This window comes from Podarcis gaigeae (genome assembly GCF_964106915.1).
Source record: "Podarcis gaigeae genome assembly, chromosome: 13".
NCBI classification, from domain to species: domain Eukaryota; kingdom Metazoa; phylum Chordata; class Lepidosauria; order Squamata; family Lacertidae; genus Podarcis; species Podarcis gaigeae.
The window spans coordinates 29281832-29303442 of NC_139689.1; the positions used below are offsets into that span (position 1 = coordinate 29281832).

Here is a 21611-nt window from a genome sequence, read left to right on the forward strand (position 1 = left end):
ACCAATTAACAATCTATTTTGACTTAATCCTTTATAACATTTCTGCTAAAACCAGGTAACTTCATTCCAACATCCTTCTAACATTCCTTAATGTTACAATGTTTCTGTAAATAAACTTTAAATTTCTTCCAATCTTCTTCCACCGACTCTTCTCCCTGGTCTCGGATTTAAAAAACAAAAAAGGAAACTGAATTTTTGCATCCGCTACTGAGTTTTGCTCTCCCACAAAACCATGGCAAACACATATTCCTCGCTGCTCATTCTTCCTTCGTTGGCACATGCCAGAGGCCTTTGAAGTCTGCTTCTACTCCTTTGATTGTCATGCCTCCGCCTATTCTAACCTCTAAATCGGACCTCTGCAACATACCATACATGGGTCTGCCTTTGAAGATGATTTGGAGATTGCTGGTGCAGATTCAGCAGCCAGATTGTCAACCGAGGCAGGGCAGTCTGAACATATAATGCCAGTTCTGGTGTGACAACCCTGCATGGCTGTCAACCTACAGATTTGAAAATAAGGGACCAGCAGCCAAAATAAGGGACCTGCAGCCTCACCTGTTCCAGGCACTCCAGTCTTCCTGTCCTCCTGCAGTCTGGTCAAACTCATGCTGGTAGCTTTGAGAACACTGTCCAACCAACTTTGTAACCAGAGGTTCAACTGAATAGAATCTGAATCACATGCACCACAAGGCCTATGCAGCCTGAACTTAAGATGGCTCCCCTGCCTGGCTTTGCACTGCAAAGTTTGCAGCAGCATGTGCAACAAAATGGTGTCCAGTATTCAAAAACCCCCTCAGCTTGCATTAACTAGCCACACACAAGGCATGCAAGCTCCACCCCCCAGTCGTTCTTAGACTTCTTATTGGGTGAGCAACACAGCCAAGCAACATGAGCCTCCCTCCTCCCTGGGCGGCAGGGAGGGAGGGAGAGGAGCTGCTTCCTTTGAAATTTAAGGGACATCATTTAAGGGACATCCATCAATAAGGGATAGCATCGGGACATGACACTGGAATAAGGGACTGTACCTTCAAATAAGGGACACTTGACAGCTATGCAACCCTGGCCACCCATTAGTTCGCAAGCTCAGTTTTGTCCTATAAGGCAATTATGCAGCTCGGGGCCCCAGTGCCTCAAGGACTGTCTCACCCCACATGAACCAACCCGGACCCTGCAATCATCACCTCAGCCCCCTCTCTGTGTGCTGCTTCCATGGGAGACTCGGAGGGTGGCAACGTGAGATTGGGCCTTTTCAGTGGTGCCCCCCTGCTTGTGAAATGCTTTCACCTGGTGTTATCTTGATCTATTTTTAGGCAAAGGTTTATCTCTTTACCTGTGTTCTTGGCTTGTAATCTGAAGGGTGGCATTGCAGCCCGTTTTAGTTGGGTAGGATCAGAAAGTCCTACCTTTTATCTGTGTTTTAGATTCTTATTGGAGGTTCTTAATTGGTTTGGACCTAAGGTGCTTTGATTTGCTCTGTGAGAAAAGTGACTGTAACAAATAGAATACAGGAATATTTGGTGAGGGCCACCTTGCTTTTAAGAAAATGTCTGTTTTCCCCACTCCTCAGGCCCCGACTGCCAAAGAATATGCCTCAATGGCCACTGCTGGGGAGAAGGAAAAGGGAGCTGTCAAACATGTGAGTATCAGGCTTCTTGGGATCTGGGCTATACGTTTTACACAGTATCTCTTAACAGCTTTGGAGTGCGTAATTTGCGTGTAGAACGGCGGATGGGTCGCCATTTTGTCTCCCCCAGCCTGAGTGCTGCATTCCCTTCCATGCAATCATTCAGGGGCCACGTGTCAGTGGTGTGCAGGGCTGACGCTAAAAGTGGGAGGAGCAACAAGTGTGAATTGTACTGTAGGCACATTTCTGCACACTTGTGCACACCCCTCTTTCCACCCATCCAGATGAGCAAGAGGCACGCCAGAGTTCAGATATGCATTTCAGGCAGACAGGAACAATTAAGGTGAACGCAACGCAGGGCTGTGGCCTGGGGAGAGTCCCAAGAGCCAGACAGAGGGGCCTGGTGGGTCGCATATTGCCCCCGCCTATGGGATTCTCCATCCTTGACGTAGAACAGGGTGGGCCATGGGGCCCTCGAGGCCTTTTTGGCGGCCCTTGGCAACATTTGATGCCTCCCAGCCCTTGCACCGCCATTCCAAAGCTGGGAAAGGGAGACGCTGGGCTTTTGGAAGGAGACGTGAGGGTTCTGACAGGGTCCTGGATTCCCTCATGACTTCTTCCAAAGCCTAGTTAGCACTTTTCCAGTTTGGGGAAGGAGGTGCGAAGAGTACATCTGAGAAGGGTACATCTGAGCGTGTCTCTAAAGCAGCGGTTCTCAACCTGTGGGTCCCCAGATGTTGTTGGACTACAACTCCCATCATACCTGAACTCTGGCCTTGCTAGCTAGGGGTGATGGGAGTTGTAGTTCAACAACATCTGGGGACCCACAGGTTGAGAAAGGCTGCTCTAAAGCAAAGCCTTTAGAGGTCCTCTGTTATTCGCCCAGGGAGTTAGACTTCTGCTTAGCTCTCCCCTGTCCCACAAAACTCCCTGGCATCCCCGCTTCTCCTGTTCTCTCAAAGGCGCCTCTTTCTCCCTCTTAAGATTCCTAGCCTGTTGCAACGACCTGGGTTGTCCTCTAGTGTAGCTGTGGCGTGCCTTATTTTCCTCTCACCCTGCTGTCACCTGGCATTTATGTGGCAGCCCAAGCAGCAGCTGCAGCTGCTGGCACCTCCCTTTTTGCAAGCTGTCAGTTCAGAGGGTACGAGATCCCTCTTGTGCTTGACGAAGGAGCTTCTGTGCCTATGACTTATCTGTTTTTCTCTTTGCCCCCGCCAGTGACAAGCACAGTCTGCGCCAGCAGCTGTGCAAGGTGTAAGGGGAGACACCCAACGGATTGTTGCCACGAGCAGTGTGCAGCCGGCTGCACGGGACCCAAACACTCCGACTGCCTGGTGAGTGTGTGCGCGCCCTGGGGTTCTCGTTTCTCATTTATCAAACGCGCTGTCAAGTATTCTGATTGCCAGAAAAAACACAAACATTTACCTCTCGCACACACCTAACCTGTATTGGAGCCAGAGCCAGAGCAAAACAGGGGTGGAGCCCTGGCGGAACCCAAAAGGCAAGGAGCAGATTCCTGTTGAATCTGGTGATTGTGAGCAGAGCTTGTTGGGATCTGGAGTTGACTGGCTTTAGAAGATATCTGAAGGCAGCCCTGCATAAGGAAGTTTTTAATGTTTAATTTTGTATTATGTTTTCCTTCCTTCTGGAAGCTGCTCAGAGTGACTGGGTCAACCCAGTCAGATGGGTGGGGTACATTATTATTATTATTATTATCATCATCATCATCAGCCTCTTACCTGACAAAGGTGGGGTGTTAGCCAGCTGATGAAGGAAGTGAATGGTTAAATGATTGTTTGTTTTTGAATGGGCAGTTCATCTGCAGGGGATGAGTCTGAATCAACTACTTGTTGCATGTTTATGTATGTGTGTGTGTAAGTAAGAGAGAGAGAGATTGCCTCTCTTTGTTGATTCAAACTCCAGAATCAGAGACAGGTTTCTACCAGCTGAGGAAATAATTTCTGGATGGTATTGGGGATACAGCCTTCAGGTGAGGGCTGCTCACTGGGCATCACTGCCCGCAGCAAGAGTGCCCGTTTTACAGTCGTACCTTGGTTCTCGAATTTAATCCATTCCGGGAGTCTGTGCGACTCCCGAAACGGTTTGAAAACCAAGGTACAGCTTCTGATTGGCTGCAGGACATTCCTGCAGCCAATCAGAAGCCGTGGAAGACGTGTCAGATGTTTGGCTTCCAAAAAACATTTGCAAACCGGAACACTCACTTCTGGGCTTGCGACGTTCAGGAGCCACTTTGTTTGACAACTAAGGCATTTGACTACCAAGGTACGACTGTACTTCCATTTATACTGTGTATATTGTGCATTGTAAATAAAACAAATATTACAAAGACGCCATAAAGCTGCAGTGCTCCCCTCCTCCCTAAAAATAAATGAAACCCTGTAGTGCTGCCCCAGAATTTGTCCCCATTGGGAAGTGCGTGCAAAGCTGGTTCTACAGGCTTGGACCATGTAAAGAACGGCTTCGGAAGTTCATTGCTACAAAAAAATTCGTTAGCCTTTGTGGGGCCGCGGAAACTTGGTTGCTTTTGATCCAAGCGACTCACTTTCTAAGGTGACCCCTGAGTGTTCAGTGGGGTCCTTCCTATGTGAAAATTCTCAAAGTGTACGTGCCTTTAAAAATAGAAAAATAGGACTTGCCACCTTTCCGTTTCTCCAGGCCTGTCTGCACTTCAACCACAGTGGGATTTGCGAACTGCATTGCCCGCTTCTCTTCAACTACAATCCAGACACCTACGAGCATCTGCCCAATCCAAATGGACGGTACACTTTTGGAGCAACTTGTGTTGCTGAATGCCCCTGTAAGGCTCTTATTATTATCCATTTTGTTTTGTGCATGTATATGTTATTGGGGTTGTGGGTATGTGTGCAGGATTTTTGGAACTGAAAATGCCCTGGGATAGTTGCTATCTTCTGTTTATTCCTTAGCTATGGAGACGAGCCTGTGTTTTGCCTCAAATCCCTTCTCCCTGGGAGCCAAAGGCACATGACTGAGTATTCCAGCACAAAGAATATTCCTTTCACGTATGCCAGTTGCTAGTTTTTTAATTTTCCCCCATACACAACATGAAAAAGGCAACATACAAACACCTCTTAAAAATGGTTGAAAACAGCACAGAAAATAGTAGTAGACACACAGACGCATATATAAAATGGTAGTGCTTTCAGTCATTTGAACAGCTGTCTGCATTCAGCAATGGTATAATCCTGATACTAGTTTACCACCTCAACGAGAACCTGGCCTTTGTTTTCCCCCTTTCTCTATAAAGAAAAATGCCCCCCAAATGTGTGTTTTTTAAAAAAATCTATTTCTCTGCCTCTTTTTATTCAAATAAATCCCAAAGTGGCTTACAAACAAAAGATAAAAATAACATAATGGAACATCGCAAATGCAGCATGAATTGTATAGAATACTTAAAACAATCACGAATTGCAAATAAAACAGTTACCATCTATGTAACACTATTAACTAAAAAATAAGCTGAACATCACAGTTACACCCCAAAAAAATCATATTATAGGATTCACAAAGTACGACAGCATTCATATCTATAAAACAATATCAAAACAATAACAAAATAGCAACAAAACAAAAAAAGCCCTGATGAATTTGGACACATGCTCTCCCCTCTGCCATGACTCATAAACTTTCAGTCTATTCAGTGCATCAAAAGACACTTGCACAAAAATGCTCTTGACAGCAACTCCTTTCTGAAGGATCCTTGCAATGGAAGTGTTAATTTTCTCCAAATTCCATGAAGCAAAATGGCTTCCCGAAATTCTTTTTAAGAACTTGGGTGGAGGGAGATGGACCAGAACGAGAATGTGATATGGCAGGAGTCAGCAAATTTTTTCAGCAGTGGGCCAGTCCACTGTCCCTCGGACCTTGTGGGGGGCTGGACTATATTTTGCAAAAAAGAAGGAGGAATTCCTATGTCCCACAAATAACCCAGAGATGCATTTTAAATAAAAGCACACATTCTACTCATGTAAAACACGCTGATTCCTAGACCGTCCGCGGGCTGGATTTAGAAGGCGATTGGGCCAGATCCGGCCCCCAGGCCTTAGTTTGCCTACCCATGTGATAAGGTGTAACCTGATGGCCATGGATTTAACTGGTGAGGATTTAATAGTCAAGCTGTTGCGGTACATGAGAAACATATTGGCAGCGGGAGCTCTTTTGCTGTTGTTGTGAGCTGCTTTGAGCATGCTTTCCCATGGGAAAACGGTGTATAAGTGAATGGAGGATAGTGTACGTATTGCTATAATCTGCCTTGTTGCAGCACCATCTTTATGCAGTGGTTTTTTTATAATTAAAAAAAGAAAGAAATGCTGATTCCAGGCTGTCATTCACTTCCTGTTGTTTTGAATTACAGATAACTACTTGGCTGCAGAGGTTGGGTCCTGTACTTTGGTGTGCCCTCAGACCAGTCAGGAGGTGAGCGTGGGCACCGTGCAAAAGTGTGAGAAGTGCAACAAGCCGTGTCCCAAAGGTAAGAGCTGGGAATTGGCCAGTGGAGGGAGAAACACCGTTTCCAGGAAGACTCTGACTTTTCCCATGATGCATCAGTCTTGTGTACACCCACCATACATGTCCTTTTGCATAAACAAGCCAGATATCTTGGACTGCCACTCTCATCATCCCTAGCCAGTCCAAAACCAGGAAGGCAAAAGGCTTGTTTCTGCAAACAGTTGCAAACGTTGAAACCGATTTGTGCTGTCTTCAAAGTTTTGGTTTTAACTTATTCTACCTCCTGAGTATTCTGACCCTATCCTTGACCACCTTGGCTTTGCTCACCAGCTTTGCAGCCGTTTCAGGAATCGCATTTGTAGGTATTCAGCCGGCGAGTCACCCTGATTTTGGGGCTCGTGGCTCTTCCTTGGCCACTAGGGGTTGCAACTGGTGCATTCAACACCCAAGAAGGACTTGGGTTAGCCCAGGCATAGGCAAACTCTGGCCCTCCAGATGTTTGGGACTACAGTTCCCATCATCCCTGACCACTGGTCCTGTTAGCTTGGGATGGTGGGAATTGTAGTCCCAAACATCTGGAGGGCCGGAGTTTGCCTATGCCTGAGTTAGCCTTTCTTTCGGCCCTTTAGCCCAAAGGTTCTGTGTTGTTCCCATTGTCTGCTCTGCATCATGGTTGTGATGATGTTTGTAGACTCATATGCACATTCTCTTCCCTCCCCGCCCCCCCTCCTCTCAGTCTGCTACGGTTTGGGGATGGATTTCCTGAAAGGGGTTCGTGCCGTCAATGCCTCCAACATCCACCACTTTGCCGGCTGCACAAAGATCTTCGGCAGCTTAGCCTTTCTGCCAGAGACTTTTGCAGGGTGAGTAATGGTGAGCTTTAGGTGTAAAGGGTGTCGCATCAGTTTGCTCAAGACATCCTTGTAATTGTGCCATGTGAGGTTTTAGCTTTGGAAGGGTTATGAGAGTGTTTATAAAAAAGGAAAGAAATGGAGGAAGTTGGAACGATTTAGGCTCCTTGGGGTATATGACAAAAATGGTGGCCGTGGAAATCAGACCACGAGGTGTGAAAGCCTTCTGGTATTGGGAACAAGTAGTCTCGGAAGCACCAGGGCTGGAGATGGAAAGAAGATAAAGTCCCTACCGGAGAAAAATGGCAAATTTAACTGTTGGACTATGCTGAAATGGCAGAACTGACTGGAAAGCTCGAGAACCAAGAAGACTAAAACTTTAACAGAGAATGGAAAAAAATTATAATTTATCTTGGAGACCACTGTAAACAGATGAAAGCATTAGCAGGATTGCAATAACACTCGTAAGGTAGCAAGTACTAGGGAGACAATGGAGTTGTATTAAATATAGAATATTGGAAAAGATGCTGTAGAAAAGGTTTGATAGTAGGACCCATGGAGGAGATGGTGGGAAGTCCAGAGATTTGGAGGAATCTGTAAATGTGGATCTGTATGGTTGTATTGTTATAATTTTATATTTCTAAAATCAAATAAATGTATTTTTTTTAAAAAAAGGAAGCACCAGGGCTGGCTTTTGTCCACAGCAGAGTTTCCTTGTGAGAAATGCTGAGGTGATTCCACTCAGAATAGCATGTGGCGCGTAAAATATTTTGGCCACATTTTCATCAACTGAGTAGAACCAAAATTAAAGTAGCTGTCACTCAAGTTACAAAGAGTGCAGTAATAATAGCAAGAGGAAGCCAAGTGTGTCTGTTTATTTCGTTTCCCACCAATGCAGTTTCCTTCCTTTCTGTCCAGAGATCCTGCCTCTGATACTCCACCCCTTGATCCCAAGCAGCTTAAAGTCTTTGAGAACCTGAAGGATCTAACAGGTACGTAAGAATTTTATTTCTAGGTAGCCTCAGTCCCCTCCACCCTGCCTCCAAGTCCCAGGCAAAGGGGTTCTTTGTTGTTACGGAGTAGCATAATTAAGGGAGCTGGTGTGGTTTAGTGGTTAGAGTGTTGGACCTAGGACCTGGGAGACCAGGGTTCAAATCCCTACTCAGCCACGAAGCTCACTGGGTGATACTGGGCCCAGTCACAGTCTCTCAGCCTGACCTACCTCACAGGGTTGTTGCAAGGATAAAATGGGGAGGAAGAAAATCATGAATGCCACCTTGAGCTCCTTGGAGGAAAAGTTGGATATACAAGTGATAAATAAATCAGGTGCCCTCATCCTCCGCTGAATGGTCCTAACTTTGTGTTTTGCATAGGCTTCCTCTATATTGAATCCTGGCCGGAGTCTCTCATGGACTTAAACCCTTTCCAGAACCTTCAAGTGATCCGGGGACGAGCCCTTTACAAGTAAGCACCCTCCCAGGATTGGGGCAGAAATAGCTTAGATTGCAACGGCTAAAAGACTGAACTATAAATCAAGGATTCCAGAATTTGAGCTTGCCTCTGCTGCTAACTCACTAGATGGCTGTAAGCGAGCTGTCTCTATTTACTTGCATAAATGCTATCAAACCCCAATGGATTTTGTCGCTCTCCAGATCTAACAGGATATATCCCGTCCCTCTTTTTACCAGTTATCGAGCCCAGTGAATGTTGGTAATTGTGTGTGTCTGTCGTCTTGACATTGTCAAAGGCTTCCTGCTGGTTGTCAGCTTGCCACTATATTCCAAATATTCACTGTTAACATGCACAAGGCAGTGTGGAACTTCTGTCACTTGGTCAAGCAAGCTCAGAGGAAACCTGGGTTTCCCATTGTCTCTCCTAAGGGGATCTCTGAACTGGCATTTCCTGCTGAAGGGAAACCCCTCCAGAGATGGAGGCTGATCCTGCAGAAGTGGAGGGCCTTGTCTCTCACCTTTTGATGAAAGGTTGGAGGGTATCCAAATAAACCACAAAAACTTTGGGCCTATACAATGTAACTTCTTCTCCCTCTCCATTCCCCTCACACACCAGCCATGTGGTAGGTAGAGTGGAGAGAACCCTCTGCTTTGTAATCCCTCACTAAAGCACTTCATCCTGCTGTGGTTGCTGCCCTGCGCTAGCCATCTTTCCTCCCTTCTATGAAAAGAAAGAAGTTGGAAGTAATATCCTCAGGTACAGCAAAAAGATGCCTGAATATCTTACTTATTTAAAAACCTACACCCTTCGTACTAACTGAAGTTCCTGAAATTATATTAATTGAAATGCAACAAAACAAGACAGGATGTTAAATGAGTCCCTCACTGGGCTAGTCACTATCAACTTCAGCACGGCAGGGATAGACAAATAAAATCACTATTTTAGGGCTTCTTCTCTTCTTCTTGATTGAGGAGCCTGTTTTTTCTTTTCTTTTGGCAGCGGAGTCTATTCTCTAACGTTGCAAAACCTCAACATCTCCTCCTTCGGCCTGCGTTCGCTGCAAGAGATCAGCAGCGGAATGGTTCTTATTCACCACAACCCCAACCTTTGCTTCATCCAGAACGTTCCTTGGGAAGCCATCTTCAAGAACCCTCGGCAGACCTTGTTCCAGAATGACAACAACCCTGAGTGTAGTAAGTGTGTGGCACTTACTCCTATAATAGTTCAGGGAACCAGGCAGAGGGCCCGCCCTGTGGAATGCCCTCCCTTCAGATATCAAGAAAATAAACAGCTATCTGACTTTTAGAAGACATCTGAAGGCTGTTTAAGGAAGTTTTTAATGTTTGATGTTTTATTGTACTTTTAATATTTTGTTGGAAGCTGCCCAGAGTGGCTGGGGGCAGGTTATAAATTATTATTATTATTATTGTTGTTATTATTATTATTATTATTATTATTATTATTATTATTATTATTAGGCCCCCTCCCCACAATCTTCCAATGTGGGAGCCGCTTTTTAACAGTCTGGTGTTTTGGGGGGTGGGGGGGGGAGGGAAGTGAGCCCCTTTGCCAGGCTTATGAAAAATCCTGTGCAGATAGGAGAATTTAGGGACTCCATATGTGAGCAAATGCAGAAGAGCAAATGCAGAAGAGCAAAATGCATGTGAGCAAATGCAGAAGAATTCAGGGTTACTCAGTGCAATGTTAGCTTGGGCAGCTCACAGTGAGGCCAGCAAGAGTCGAACAAAATGACTTGTCATTGATGGCTTCCTCCATCCTTTTGATGGTAGCAAAAGAACAGGTAACAAATGCATACATTCCTATGTCTTCTTCTCCACAGTACGCGAAGACCAGAGTTGCTCCCCCCTCTGCTCCAAGGGGCACTGCTGGGGACCTGGGGGGACTCAGTGCATGTCCTGCATTGGGTTTCTGCGTGGGAATGAATGTGTTAAAAACTGCAGCCTTTTGGATGGGTATGTGATCATGGGGAAAGCAGACCAGGAGCCCTGACTGTCTAGAATTCAGATTAGGAGCAACTTAATGGCTCTGGGAGTGCTATGTAGAAAATACATTGTTTAGCCACATTAAGGTCTAGAGACACTTGCTATGTTTATATATATAAAAAGCTACATTTTCTTAGTGTTGGGTTCTGTGTTGTTGACTAAATCCTGTGCTTTCAGGGTACATGGAAGAGGTGTGAAAATAGCATACATATCACCTCCTTGTTTTTCTTCTTTTTTGAAACATCCATCTGTCAGCACCAAATTTTATAGAACAATTAAAATGCAGCCCTAGTAGAAGTTACTGTGATGAGAAGGGCACCGGCAGATGATGGATTGCCAATCCACGACATTCCAGGAAGTTAAGGAAAACCGGGAGGAGAAAAACTGGAAGCTGCCTAAATTTTGGATTGACCTGACTTTGCAATTTTTTCTCCTACAGAGAGTTCCGGGAATACGTCAACGGGACACGGTGCCTTCCATGCCATTCCGAATGCTTGCCCCAAAATGGGACAGAGTCCTGCAATGGATCGGTATGGGCAGGGACTGTAGGCTGCTGAGGCCCTCGCTTTATTCTGACTTCCTCACCTTTCCACATCAAGTTGTCTATCCATAAAGTATCTTTTCATCTGCTCTAACACACACACACACACACACACCCCTCTGCTGATGTTTCTTGTCACCCTATGTGCACAAAAAGAATGACCAGAACTGGCATCTGCTGTCCTGGCAGGTCTGCCTTGGCCCTCCATTAATTTTTCCTCCTCTGGCACTGATCAAGGCTGGAAGCCACCATTTACATTTCCCACAATGCCCCAGGCCAGTGCTGTGGTATTGTCGGAAATTAAAATGGTGGCTTGTGGACCCAGTCTCCCTATGCTGATCTGAGTAGGTCTGGCTGCTTGCTCCCACTATCCAACAAACCTGCCAGGGCCTCTGACATTGGAGGGGCCCCGCTAGACACCTCTTTGCTAAGGGTCCCCCCAGAGCTGGAGCTGTCCCTGAATATAACCTTGAACACACCCAAGAAGTCAGTTCAGACCACCCTTTGGTGCTGACATAAACAAACCCTGTGCCCCCCTTTCTTTTCTGCTCTGGTTTCTTCTCTCGCCTCCAATTTACATCCACATATGATTTGCACAAACCGTGGGATGAATTGGTGTGTATTCCCGGTTTGCTGCTCAAGCAGAGGTGAGGTGTGCAAATGGCAGTATGTGTTCAAATAGTGCCAAGCCAATTGATTCAGTACTCCCCATGACTGCATGTTGTAAAAGAAGGTGTTTTGCTGTCGATTTTTAGAAACTTGTATCTTTTCATGGAGGAAGCTTGGACAAATTAACCAGTCACTGTAATGATAAATAACTGGTTTCTGAATTGGCCTCTGCCCTCTTCCCTCCCCGTTCATTTTTCCTTGGGTGTCGTGCCTTTTAGATTATGAACTTGCGGGTGGGTACTGTCTAATTACTGATCTAATAAGCCACTCTGGAAGGTTCTGGGTTTCCCCCAGCTAAAGAACATAACAAAAATGCTTTAAAATAAGCCTCTGAGGAATTTCCATGTATGCTGGAATAAAATGTGGAAAAACCAGTGCTCAGTATAGCAAGGTGTCTTTTCCAAAGTTGTTGGACTACAAAGCCCATAATTCCCAGTCATGGGCCACGGTGGCTGAGGCTGCTGGGGGTTGGAGTCTGGAGGGCCATGGGCTTTCCATGTCTTTGCTACAGGCTCCTTCCTTTAAAACGAGCTATGAATCCATGCAGTTGAATCTGTGGAGCAGGTCAGTGGGGAGGTTTCACCTGTTCCGTCTTCTCATGTCACCTTTATCCAAATATTAAGGGAGAATTCCTCAGGCTTGTTTTCAAACAGCCTTGTTTTTAAACCAGGTGGATATGAAATACTAGAGATAAATTATTAACAGGAAAGGTGTGCTTGTTTGCATTCCTTCCAGCTAAATTATGTCACAGCTTTACAGAAAAAAATAAATGGTCCTATTACCACAGGTTTTTCTGGGTTTTTCTGCCTTCTTGATGTTTTGATGGATGTTTCTATTTTGTAACGTAAAATGAGAAAAGTCGAGGGTAATAAAACTTAAATAAACTCAATCATCAGTCTTTATACACACAAAACCTAATAGCTGTGTGACCCATAAATGCGTTAGCGAAATGCTATTACGTAAAAATTTGAGTTGAACCTTGTAATAGAAATGATAGGAAGAAACAAAGATCCAGAAAACTGAATAGCAAATAACTAAAACAGATAAATTTATAAACACAGCGTATATCAATTTGAACCACTGATACATTGCGGTGGCTAGGAAGCCACGATGTATCGGCAGCTCAAAAATTCTGAAACCGGTGTTGCGATGCAAACGCCAAAGCGGTTTCAGACAATAAATGGAAGTATCGCCCATCCCTCCTCTTAAGGACTGCCCACATAGTCATTATGCAAGAGAGCAAATATCAGCTGGCATGCTGGCAAAGACTTCGTGCATCATAGATAAAAGCTGGGCGAACTTTATTCAGAGGTTGTCGCCTCAGACACTGAAGATAATGTCACAACTAGTCATTTCTTTTAGATTTTTCAGAGCGAGATCCAGCCAAAGTGAAGAGCTCTGAAGCTTCCTTAAAAGCTTTGAGGCTTATGCTTAAATTTGCCCATTGAAATCAATGTGCTTAAATTTGCCCATTGAAATCAATGCGCCTGCGATGTTCCAAAATCCAAGTTACCCAACTTTTCCCTTCATTAGGTAATAAAATATGCAAGAACAGCACAGTTCACCTGAGGCGACTTTGCAACAGCCCCAGACCCAGCGACTCCAAATCCATAGATTCCTATCAAAGTTTCTGGCTTTAATGTCAGTCTCGGGTCATGTCGGCAACGAGTCGCCTTGCGTTGTAAGGGTGATACTGAATGCAGATCCATACAGGACAGCTGATAGAAAAGAGTTCCCCTCCCCCTGTTCTTCTTATAGAAAGTCTTTTTTTTTCTTTCTGTCCTTCCTTCCTTAGGACGCAGACCAGTGTGTGGCTTGTGCCCATTACAAAGATGGCCCCTACTGCGTGGAGCAGTGTCCCAGCGGCGTGAAGGTGGACGGTTCTTTCGTACCCATCTGGAAGTATCCTGATGGGGAAGGCATGTGTCAGATCTGCCCGACCAACTGCACCCACTCGTGAGTTTCCAACATGGTTAATAATAATAATAATAATAATAATAATTTATTATTTATACCCTGCCCTTCTGGCTGGGTTTCCCCAGCCACTCTGGGCGGCTTCCAACAAAATATTAAAATACAATCATTCATCAAATATTAAAAGCTTCCCTGAGCAGGACTGCCTTCAGATGCCTTCTAAAAGTCGGATAGTTGTTTACTTCCTTGACATCTGATGGGAGGGCGTTCCACAGGGCGGGCGCCACTACCGAGAAGGCCCTCTGCCTGGTTCCCTGTAGCTTCACTTCTCGCAGTGAGGGAACCGCCAGAAGGCCCTTGGAGCTGGACCTCAGTGTCTGGGCAGAACAATGTTGATAGAGATGCTCCTTCAGGTATACTGGACCGACGCCGTTTAGGGCTTTAAAGATTAGCACCAACACTTCGAATTGTGCTTGGAAATGTCCTGGGAGCCAATGTGGGTCTTTCAGGACCGGTGTTATGTGGTCCCAGTCACCAGTCTAGCTGCTGCATTCTGGATTGTGCGGAGAAGGTCCTGCTGGAAAAGAGGCACCAGCACCTTTGCCTAGTGGGTGATGGGAAGCGGGGAGGAAGAAATGCTAAGACTGTTACTAGTTTGCTCTCTGCAGAGCACACCTTCTGTATAATTTAGCACGTAATCGTTTTGACTTCTGTCAGCCTTTTACTTGGCCGCCCTGGAGCGACACCAAAAATCTGCCGCCTAAGGTGTCCTCATTGCCACCTGCCTCTAAATGGGCTTTGATTAAACAAGTGATTAAACTTTTATTAAAATAAAATAAAAGAAGCCGCCTTTAAATGTCGGCGCTAGAAATGTCTTCTGCGGCTTGTGATAACTGCATGTGTCCGAAAGCTCATGAAGCCTTGCAAACTTTTATTCAGTTGTCTTCCTTTTATATATATAATTTTTTATTTGATTTTTTAAAAAAACAAAAATATACAACAAAAAACATTTCAAAATCCAAAGATCAAGATTACTCTGAATCTTCTGACTCCCCACCACCACCAATCCCTTCCATGGGTCCTAATGATAATATTTACAACTGCATTTCAATACTGTCCCAAGTTTTATCCTTCCAAAATAACCATACTTTCCGTTAGTTTACAAGTGTGGTTGAAATCCTGCTAATGTTTTAACCTGCTTACAGTGTTCTCGTAAATAGATTTTAAACTTTCTTTTTTAAAGTTCTTGCCCTCTTGATTTCTAAGCTTCCCAGTTAATTTTGCCATTTTAACATAGTCCATCAACTTGGTTTGCCATTCTTCTCTGGTCAGGGTTATTTCCATCTATGGGCTAGCAGCATCCGTGCTGCTGTTGTCGCATACAACAAACTTTTATTCAGCTGCCCGTCTCCTTCATTCTGCTCTACTGAACATTATTATGCCTGTTACAGTTTTTAATCAGATTGCTTTTAGTTCTCCACACTTTGTATTTATCGGTCTTTTCAATCAGTTAAAAAAACGTAAAAGTGAAAAAGAAATTAAAATTGCCTAAATGTTTGCAAGTAGTGAGCTGTATTCTGTTCTGGCACCCGTTGTTTCTCCTTAACAAGTGAAGTGGTATTTCTTAAATGGTTGTGTGATACAACTTCGTGTTTCCTTTTCCAGGTGTACAATACGGGATGAACGTGGCTGCCCCGTGGATCAGAAACCTAGGTATTAGATATCGGCTCATTTTCATTTATATCCCACGTATCTTCCCTTGGAAGTCAAGATGGTGTGCAAGCCTATACAAAGTATAAAGTGTCTTGTGTTACTGAAATATATGAAAAAATAAAAAAAAAATTGTCCAGTAGCACCTTAGAGACCAACTAAGTTTGTTCTTGGTATAAGCTTTCGTGTGCACGAACACTTCTTCAGATACCTGTGTGTTACTGAAGTTACTGAACATGGAAGATTTCTGGGCACAGTCTAAGTACAAAGGCCATGCTAGGAGCCATGAATATGTGTGATCAGGGAATTCAGTATTCTGAGAAACCTCAGCTTTCAATTACAAAAAAGGTGGTTTTTGAAAGGATGTTTTCCTGTCCCTGTGACGGGACAAATAATCCTGCAGTGTACTCTGATGAGCTGAATGTGCTACAGAAAAAGTAAATGGCCACAAATTTGGAAAGATTCGCTGGAGAGAGAGATATTATTCAGTAAAAACCAATAAACTTGTGGCACCGTAAAGACTGACACATTTATTATGTCATTTGCTTTTGAGGGTCAGAATCCACTTCATCAGATGCATGAAGTCTCAAATTGGCAGACAAATATACATGGTTGCGTGGGGGAGAAGAGGGAGGTCAGAGGGAAACAAAATGCAGTGATAATTTCGTAAACGTGAAATAATTTTCAGTCCGTCTGGTGAATTCGTGGCTAATCTGAGACATGAACCACAGTGTTTGTGCTCTTTATCACTAACATGCATCAGCTCCAAAAGATCTAGGAGATAAATCCTTTGAACGCATTATTAAAAAACAAATTCTAGCTCCTCGTTATTAAAATAATCTCAAAGTAGGTTACAATAAGAGTACATTAGAACCTTGTGCAACAGAAAAAGCAGCAGGAACCACTGCGCTTTGAAACTATGATTATTAAGCAGTATATCAGTCGGTGGGTGTTTTTGCTTTATTTGTTTTAGTTATTTATTAAAATGCCAAACCAAGCACAGAACAAAATTCATCACAGAAAACAGGCATGAAATGTCTAAGCCAAGGCAAAGAGGGGGGGCTACAGACATCACCAATACATTCCAGACTTTTGGTATAATAAGAATTATAACTAGTCTTTAAAAAGTAAAAGCACCAGTACTGTGGATAGCCCTTGTTTTCCAGGGGGCTGAGCTGCACTTCCAGCAAACTTTAATTTAGAGCTCTACCTGTATTCCTCTATCATCCACAGCCTTTTATAAGCCAAGCGGGGCTAGTGGAAGGAGGAGATTGGTTATGTTATGCATTGTTAACATAAACAATAAGATCACACCAAACAGGAAGAAATTTGTCCTTACTTTTTTGACCTCTAGAGGCTCTCAGTTTATATTTCAGTTTCTCTGGTAGAGCTGATTCCCACACCTTCGTGTGCCTGTGAAAAAATATCCGCTCCGGCATGTTCCCACCAGAATCGGGTTATTGTGGCCGTGGCATACGGAGAATCCATTGCTATTGAAATAAAAATAAAAACCATGAGGGATGAAAATTCGCCATAACATCAGGAGAGACTGCTGACTTTCCTTGAGTATCCCACAGTTTACTCAAAGGCCTGAGGAATTGGGCAGGTCTCTAATTGGCACTTGAAACTCCCTAAAAAGTTCCTCTCTTGGCAACTCATCCTCCTCACTTTCTCTGCTTGGTTAAGCCCTGCCTGGCGCAGCTTCTCTGCCTGCCCGTTCACATCCCCTGAAAGTTGCAGGCGAAGTTGGCTACCCTGCTTCAGGCTTCCCCCCTTTTCTCTCTGTCCTCTTCCAGCCAGGCTACGTCCATTACAGCTGGGGTGGTGGGTGCTGCGCTCGTCCTGGTTCTCTTGTCCATCATCATCATTTGCATCAAGCGTCGGAAGCAGCAAGAGCGGAAGCACACTCTGCGGCGTCTCCTGCAAGAGACAGAGGTAGGGTTTGGCGGCCGTAACCTCTTTCCCCCTGAGGTGGGGTTGTGAGGAGAGCCTGCAACAGAGCTCATGGGAGATTTGGCATGGCGCTTTTGAATTTTAGCAGCCTTTTTAGAAGCGCTGCTTTATTTCCCCATGTGGGGAATTGCCTCCCTGTATGTTCCATGCTCAATGGAACCTCCATGTACAGGGGCAGTATATCTCTGAATTTGAAATGTTGCCAGACATTTCAGGAGAAAGCCTTCATCTTCGTGCTCTGCTTCTGAACTTCTGCAGACAGCTGACAGAAAGCCAGATAAGACAACTGCTTCCCTGCTGTGCATGTATAAAAAGACCTAAATGTATAAATAGTCCGAAAGGGAACTCCCTGCTGCTGAATATTATTATTATTATTATTATTATTATTATTATTATTATTATTATTATTATTAATACCCCACCCATCTGGCTGGGTTTCTCCAGCCACTCTGGGCGGCTTCCAACAGAATATTAAAATACCATAATCTATTAAACATTAAAAGCTTCCCTAAACAGGGCTGCCTTCAGATGTCTTCTAAAAGTCTGGTAGTTGTTTTTTCTCTTTGATATCTGGTGGGAGGGCGTTCCACAGGGCAGGTGCCACTACTGAGAAGGCCCTCTACCTGGTTCCCTGTAACTTGGTTTCTTGCAGCAAGAATAATCTTCACAGGAAGTCCCCAGCGCTCTTTTGTTCTCATTCTTCTCAGTGTCCCCCCAAATAATTTTATTACATGCTTGTACATGAGACTGACTAGGGGGCAGTGGAACCATAGAGTTGGAAGGGACCTCAAAGCTCCTCTAGTTCACCCCCTACTGATATGGGGAATCCACTGCTACATTACCCCTAGTAGCTGGCCATAAACCTCTACTTAACCCCCCCCCTCCCTGCACCCCTCCTCACTTTCTTTGATGCTCTTAGTTGGTGGAGCCATTGACACCCAGCGGAGCCCTGCCTAACCAGGCACAGATGCGTATTCTCAAGGAGACGGAACTGAAAAAAGTCAAGGTGTTGGGGTCAGGCGCTTTTGGAACGGTGTACAAGGTGAGGAGCGCTGGATTAGATTTGTTGCGTGGGCAGATGGCGCGGGAAAGCCCTTGGCTGGGAACCCAACAGCTTGAGGACCTTTGGAAACCTTTTCAGGGACTCGCTTTGAACTACCAAGCCTTGAATCCTGTTCCTCGTTCACTCAGGATCCAAGTGTCTCTTGTCAGTGAAATGTTCCCATTCCAGGTGGTGATCGCATCTTCCCAGCAGACATTAAGTTGGTAGTAGGGGGAAATGGGATTCCTTTGTCAGCTAGCAGGGCCACTGCAATTTAACTTAAGAGTTCTGTCTGGGCTGCTGCTGTGTGCGATTGCCTCTGGCACACCATGAAGTCCCGCGTGAAGAGAGGCACGGCGCTCTGCGTTGCCACAGGCCACATCTTTCACTTGGGAGTTTTAGCGCAGTGTTTCTGAAGTGTCTAGTAGGCAGTCTCCTTCCCATATTCCTGTAATCATCATCATCTTAAAAAACAAAACCCCATGCATTTATTCATCTTCCTCTCTTTCTCTTAACCATCCATGCAGGGAATTTGGATTCCAGATGGCGAGAGTGTGAAGATCCCCGTGGCCATCAAAGTCTTGCGGGAAAACACCTCACCCAAAGCCAACAAGGAAATTTTGGATGTGAGTGAGGAAGGCGCAGTGACCCCTCTTAATCTGGGTTTGGATTTGCAGCCCAGTGGCTAAAGCTGAACCAGGGACAAGCACCCTGAGGCTCAGGATTTTAACTGAGAAGAATTACACTGTTTCCTGATGCACCACTTGTACTGTAAACCTAAATGACTGCACAAGAAAGTGGGGGGAAATCCATCCAGGCAGCTCAGTGAGGCAAGGCACTATGACTAAAAGAACAAAAACAGTCGAGGTGGTGCAACGGGAATAAAACGATAACAGCAATTTGAATAAGAATGAAACAGTGTATGTGTGTGTGTGTGCGTGCCTGTATGTACACACACACACAGACACACACATTAATAATGGTGACCAGCCCAAACCTTGCCTCCTGTGAAGATTTTACCACCTCCAACCATTTCCTTGCATGTATGCTAGCTCCTTTGCAAGGCAGAGTGACGATCACACAGCTTCTTGTTGAAAGGATCAAGTTGCGCACGGCCAATGGCAGTAAAACACACAAGGAAGCTGTAAAGCTCAGTCAAGCATTGTTTACTTGAACGGCAACACCAATCTTGATGGTAGAAGACTTATTTGCAACTTTACTACAATGCAGATAGTAAGGCACACTTCAGTTGTACATGCTGCCCGCACTCAGCTCAGCAGTCTCTCCTCTGTACGAATTGCACTTGTCCACAGATAAGTGCTCCACCGCTATTTATAGCTGCTGTAGACTAGGCAATCTTGCACCTCAATGCTTCCGAGAATCTTTGAGAATCTTCTCACAGTTTCTGGAAACGGACAGTGCTTTCTCACTTGCTCTAACATCCTCTTGGTACCTCCTCCAGCCCACCTAATTGAAAAGCAGCCTAAAGCTGCAGTTGCTGTTCTAACTGCATAGCACATGAGCATCAAGTTGGAGATAAATTGATAGCTACCAGTTCACTGCATTGGGTCAACAGGTTCAAAAGATCCCAGCATCTCCCAGCAGGGCAAAGCAAAACCAGGAGAAACAGAGGAGGAGAATATGCAGCGCCTTCCAAAGTTGTAGTTCAAGAACATCTGGAGGGCCACAGATTCTTCACTCCTGTTGTATGAAGATCACACGCTACCCCAATATTGTCTCAGTGTGCCAGATGCCAGTGTGGAATCCATGGGGATTATTGTCCAGAACAGGGATGGGGAACTTGTGGCCCTCCAGATGTTGTTGGACTGCAACTCCCATCAGCCAAAGGGTCAGGGATGATGGGACCTGGAGGGCACCACGTTTGCCAACCCTGCAATAGGGAGATACTGTCAAAAATGGTGTAGGAGGAGTGGGGCAGTAAGAGGATGGAGAATAAGGCTTAAAAGCAAAAATTGTGGGCCTCTCCTTTAAAGCAGTGCAGCCAGACCTTTATGTCAGTTTGGAGCTGAGAAATAGACCTCTAATAAAATAACTCCACCTTTCCTATATGCTCATGATTTCCCCAGGTTAAAATGTCACCGAAATCCCTCCAGTTGATTTAATTGTCACGCAGGACACAAAAGCACATCTCATCTCAGCATCTTCTCAAATCCAAGCCAAGTACCGTATTTTTTGCTCTGTAGGAGGCACTTTTCCCCCTCCAAAAATGAAGGGGAAATGTGTGTGCGTCCTATGGAGCGAATGCAGGCTTTCGCTGAACCCTGGAGAGCGAGAGGCGTCGGTGCGCACCGACCCCTCTCGCTCTCCAGGCTTCAGGAAGCTATCCGCAAGCCTTGGGAGCCCAGCGGGAGTTCCCGCCCGGCTCCCAAGGCTTGCGGGTAGCAGTCTGTTCTGGGAGCTGGGGTCGGGGGAAGCTCGGGCTTCCCCAGCCCCACGCCTAGGGGGGGAATTTTTTTTTTCTTTATCCCCCCCCCCAAAAAAAAGCCTAGGTGTGCCCTATGGGCCGGTGCGCCCTATAGGGCGAAAAATACGGTATGTTGCGGTTTCTCCATTTGCTGTGCTTCCTGACGGATCTTTTCTGCTTCTTACTGGGTGCAACATGCCCTCCCCCAATTCTCATCATCCTGGGAATGCTGCAGACTCAAAACAGTGTATAAACACTTTTTGTCGGCCAAAGTTAAAGGCAACCTACACGGCATCAGGCTTCCCTGTTGTTGTCACCCATGTTTTGTTTGCCATGGCTGAATTCAGCAATTCCTGGGGTCTGGTGGGAGTGGATTAACAACCCCTCCTGGATGTCTTCCCTCTAACCTGGGTTAGCAAACTCAAACTGCTCCCTCACCCCCCCAGAGGGATAGAAATCTCCCCTTGAAGTCTGGCTCGTGTGAGTTCTTCTCCCTGATCTCCATCACTATTTCTCTTCTGAAAGGAGACCTCTAACACCCCCTTTTCCTCCCCAGGAGGCTTATGTCATGGCCGGGGTGGGCAGCCCTTATGTATCGCGGCTGCTGGGAATCTGCCTCACCTCCACGGTGCAGCTGGTTACTCAGCTCATGCCCTACGGCTGCCTGCTGGACTACGTGAGGGAGAACAAGGACCGCATTGGATCCCAGGACCTCCTCAACTGGTGTGTGCAGATAGCAAAGGTAGGCGGAGCTTCAGTGCAGGGGGCGGGGCTTCACAGTGATTGTCCGCCTGGCATGCGACTTTGCATAGCCAGTTGTAGTCTGCCCCTTTCAGGACCCACCTCCTCTCTTCGCCCACGTTTTCTTTGCTATATCCTTCCCCATCTTTCTCCTCTTTAAGGGTGGGGGTGTTAGAATCACAGACTGAAAATCAAAGA

The 21611-nt window shown here is 45.5% G+C and overlaps 1 protein-coding gene across 2 annotated transcripts in view; it reads left to right on the top strand.

Moving 5' to 3' along the window:
* The window catches only part of ERBB2 (erb-b2 receptor tyrosine kinase 2), a 60802-nt gene that overhangs the window by 28214 nt on the left and 10977 nt on the right, over window positions 1-21611 (top strand). For both annotated transcript variants that reach the window (XM_083708627.1, XM_083708628.1), the window contains exons 6-21: window positions 1568-1636; window positions 2843-2958; window positions 4301-4442; window positions 6018-6134; window positions 6849-6975; window positions 7882-7955; window positions 8337-8427; window positions 9415-9608; window positions 10256-10388; window positions 10858-10948; window positions 13424-13584; window positions 15208-15255; window positions 17049-17187; window positions 18125-18247; window positions 18775-18873; window positions 21229-21414. In XM_083708627.1, coding sequence (XP_083564753.1) covers window positions 1568-1636; window positions 2843-2958; window positions 4301-4442; window positions 6018-6134; window positions 6849-6975; window positions 7882-7955; window positions 8337-8427; window positions 9415-9608; window positions 10256-10388; window positions 10858-10948; window positions 13424-13584; window positions 15208-15255; window positions 17049-17187; window positions 18125-18247; window positions 18775-18873; window positions 21229-21414 — 1910 coding nt within the window. The remainder of the gene's footprint in view (window positions 1-1567; window positions 1637-2842; window positions 2959-4300; window positions 4443-6017; window positions 6135-6848; window positions 6976-7881; window positions 7956-8336; window positions 8428-9414; window positions 9609-10255; window positions 10389-10857; window positions 10949-13423; window positions 13585-15207; window positions 15256-17048; window positions 17188-18124; window positions 18248-18774; window positions 18874-21228; window positions 21415-21611) is intronic.